Source organism: Buceros rhinoceros, unplaced genomic scaffold (assembly GCF_000710305.1).
Source record: "Buceros rhinoceros silvestris isolate BGI_N320 unplaced genomic scaffold, ASM71030v1 scaffold8908, whole genome shotgun sequence".
Classification (NCBI taxonomy): Eukaryota; Metazoa; Chordata; class Aves; order Bucerotiformes; family Bucerotidae; genus Buceros; species Buceros rhinoceros.
In genome coordinates this window covers 21,219-23,987 of record NW_010425066.1, presented here as the reverse complement: position 1 = coordinate 23,987, position 2,769 = coordinate 21,219, and the positions used below count along the sequence as shown (strand labels likewise).

General features: G+C 39.4%; 1 protein-coding gene across 1 annotated transcript in view; it reads right to left on the bottom strand.

Annotated features, from left to right (window-relative positions):
* Nucleotides 1-2,139: 2,139 nt before the first annotated feature.
* FBXO25 (F-box protein 25) overlaps nt 2,140-2,769 on the bottom strand; it is a 21,161-nt gene continuing 20,531 nt past the window's right edge. Inside the window, exon 7 of the mRNA XM_010141000.1 lies at nt 2,140-2,365. Within this exon, the coding sequence (XP_010139302.1) occupies nt 2,276-2,365 (90 nt within the window). The 3' untranslated portion in view covers nt 2,140-2,275. The remainder of the gene's footprint in view (nt 2,366-2,769) is intronic.

Sequence of the window (2,769 nt, the reverse complement as noted above, 5' to 3'; positions counted from 1 at the left end):
AAGCTCTGTTATTTGCCTAGTCTTAAGAAATATATTCACTAAATATGTAACTAGCTTGTGGAACTCCTCCCAAAGCTCAGTTTTGCTGAGTGAGTGTTAAAAGCTTATAATGGGGCTCATGAGGGTGTGGTTCAGCACTCAAAGACTTTTAAGATTTAAAATAAAAAAAAATGGTAATAGCCCTGTAGTGAAATGCTTCTCAGGGCAGGCATGCACATGTCTCTTCTCACCATCCCCCCTCCCCCCACTTTTTTTTTTTGTGTGTCCTTAATGTGGAATAAAGGTTTGAAAAAGGCACCTTACTGGCTTCCAAATGTGAGCCAAGCAACAAACCCTTGCCCCAGGTATGGTTAATGGTATCCTGAAACCAGCAGCTGGAGGGAGTTGATCTCCCCCTCTGCTGTTGAGGCCACACCTGCACTACTGTGTCCAGTTATGAGCTCCTCAAGCATGAGAGATACAGACTTACTGGAGGGAGTCCAGTGAAGGGCCCTCAAGATGATGAAATGACAGGAGCATCTCTCCTGTGATGAAGGTAGAGAGAGCTGAGACTGTTCAGCCTGGAGAAAAGATGGCTCAGGAGGGAGCTCAATGTCTTAACAATTCCTGAAGGGAGGGTGGGAAGAAGATGGAGTCAGGCTATTGTCACTAGGCACCACTGAAAGTACCAGAGGCAGTGGGCACAAACTGGAACACAGGCAGTGCTGTCTGAACATAGAAAATTTTTTTTTTCCAGTAGGGGTGACCAAGCACAGGCACAGGTGGCCCAGAGAAGTTGTAGAGAATCCTTCCTGGGAGAAAGGCAAGCAGAAAGAAAAAACCTACAAAACCCCTGTGTCTGTCAGCAAATTCAATGGATAATCTTAGTGTATCACTGAAATTTAAAGCAAATAAAACTATCTCCTGAGGAAATAAATATTCTCCTTGTGCATCCTATTAACAGTGCAGCTATCCTATTAAAAAAAACCAAACTACTGAAAAGCAATGTCACTTGGACTGCTTGTATGCTGCTCCTTCCATTACCAGTTACCACAGAGAACACATTATAGAAGGATCCTACAAAAATTCAAATTGATTCATCTCTGTGCATAAGAGGCTTCTAGGAATAGATAAAAACCATGATTTATTACACTGTACAAAACTAGATTCAGAGCAAGGGCAGAATATAGTACATGATTTATTTTTTCTGTACATTACAAGTTATTTGTTAAGTATCATTTGCAAACTCAAAAATTCCCGAATTTTTCCTTTATCTGCCTAAGCCAATAAATTGGTTTTGTTCTACTAGATCGAAGAAAATAGCTTCCTGGAGAACTTACTTAGCGTGTGATTAACGTGGCAGAAGGTGCTTCAGCTCAGACTGACTTCCAGCATTTTCCACAGCTTCTAAAGACGTGTCAGGTTAGAACCTCAGCTGGTGGTATAATGTCCTGCCACTGTACCAGTCTAGGAACTAGCACCTCCATTCCCATTAAATTTCAGTATCTTCTTCTTAGAAGATGAATTAATGCAATTGCATTTGTAGACGTACCAAACAGTATAAATGAAGGCTGTAGCTACCATAAAAACACCCAACCATCACTTTCCAGTAGCCCCAGATCTCTTGAGTTATGCACAATGTGCTGAGATAGATAGGTTATTATGTTTAATAAAGTCCTTAAGAAAAATAAGTATTTTTGCATAATGTATGTATAAAGATTGGTTGATTTCCTTCATTCATAGCTTCAACAGATATAACCACAGCTATATTTTATTCACTAGCTCACAATGATTAATGCCACCTTAGTAACTGATGTATCGAGTCCAAGAGAATATTGGCCCATTATTTATAATAGCGCAAATAATTATATGGAAGTGTTTTGAAACCACTGGCTTTAAAGAAAGGATTAACAAAAACCCCTTCCATTGGTCCCTGTAAGAGCAGTTTAAGTCTTCCATGAAATTGTCAAAAACTTCCCCACGTAATTTTAACCAGCTATTAAGGCGTCAAAAGAACAGATTTAAAGTTGAGATTAAAATGGTCTTTCTTGGACTTGAAAAGAAGTCCACTGCAGTTTTCCTGACAAAGACATTTTCTTCATGTGTCTCCTTCTCTTCAGCTCTTTCTGCACTAAAGCAACACACCAAATAAAGCTGTCTGATTATCTCCCTCATACCTTTTTTTTAAACTACAACGAAACATTACACTTAAATATATTGCACAAGAAGCATAATGTATCCTGTCTGACTCTTCACAAAAATGGCCACAAACACAGGAGAACAGCTACTGAACATCTCAAAATTTGAAGAGGTCAATGAAATGCTGAGGAGATACTGGCATGAGACAGGTGTCTGGGTCACTGGCTGTGCAGGGGTGTCCTGTATCCTGCAAAATGAAGAAGAAAAAATTAAATTCTCTTTCCATACCCACAATTTCTCTCCACACTCAATTAAGAAAAAAAGGCAAAAATTCACATACAGGCCCATGCAACTACTTCCACTGTAAACAAGCTAATAGGAACTTATTGCTCTTTTTAAGAATTCACTGTCGTTTTCTTTAGCAGTTTTAGACCAAGTTGTTAAGAAAACAGGCCTTTGTTTTGATTGTGGTAGTGCAGGGTAACATCAGATTTCAGAAAAAACAACCAAACAAAAAATCCCCAACAAGCAACCCCCACCCCGCTTCTCTCTGCCTACCAGAACCTGAGTCAGAGCTCTCTAAAAAAGGTTCATATTCCTTATCCATTAGTTTTTGGTAAGTATAATGAAAAAAAGGCAACTGCTCTGCTG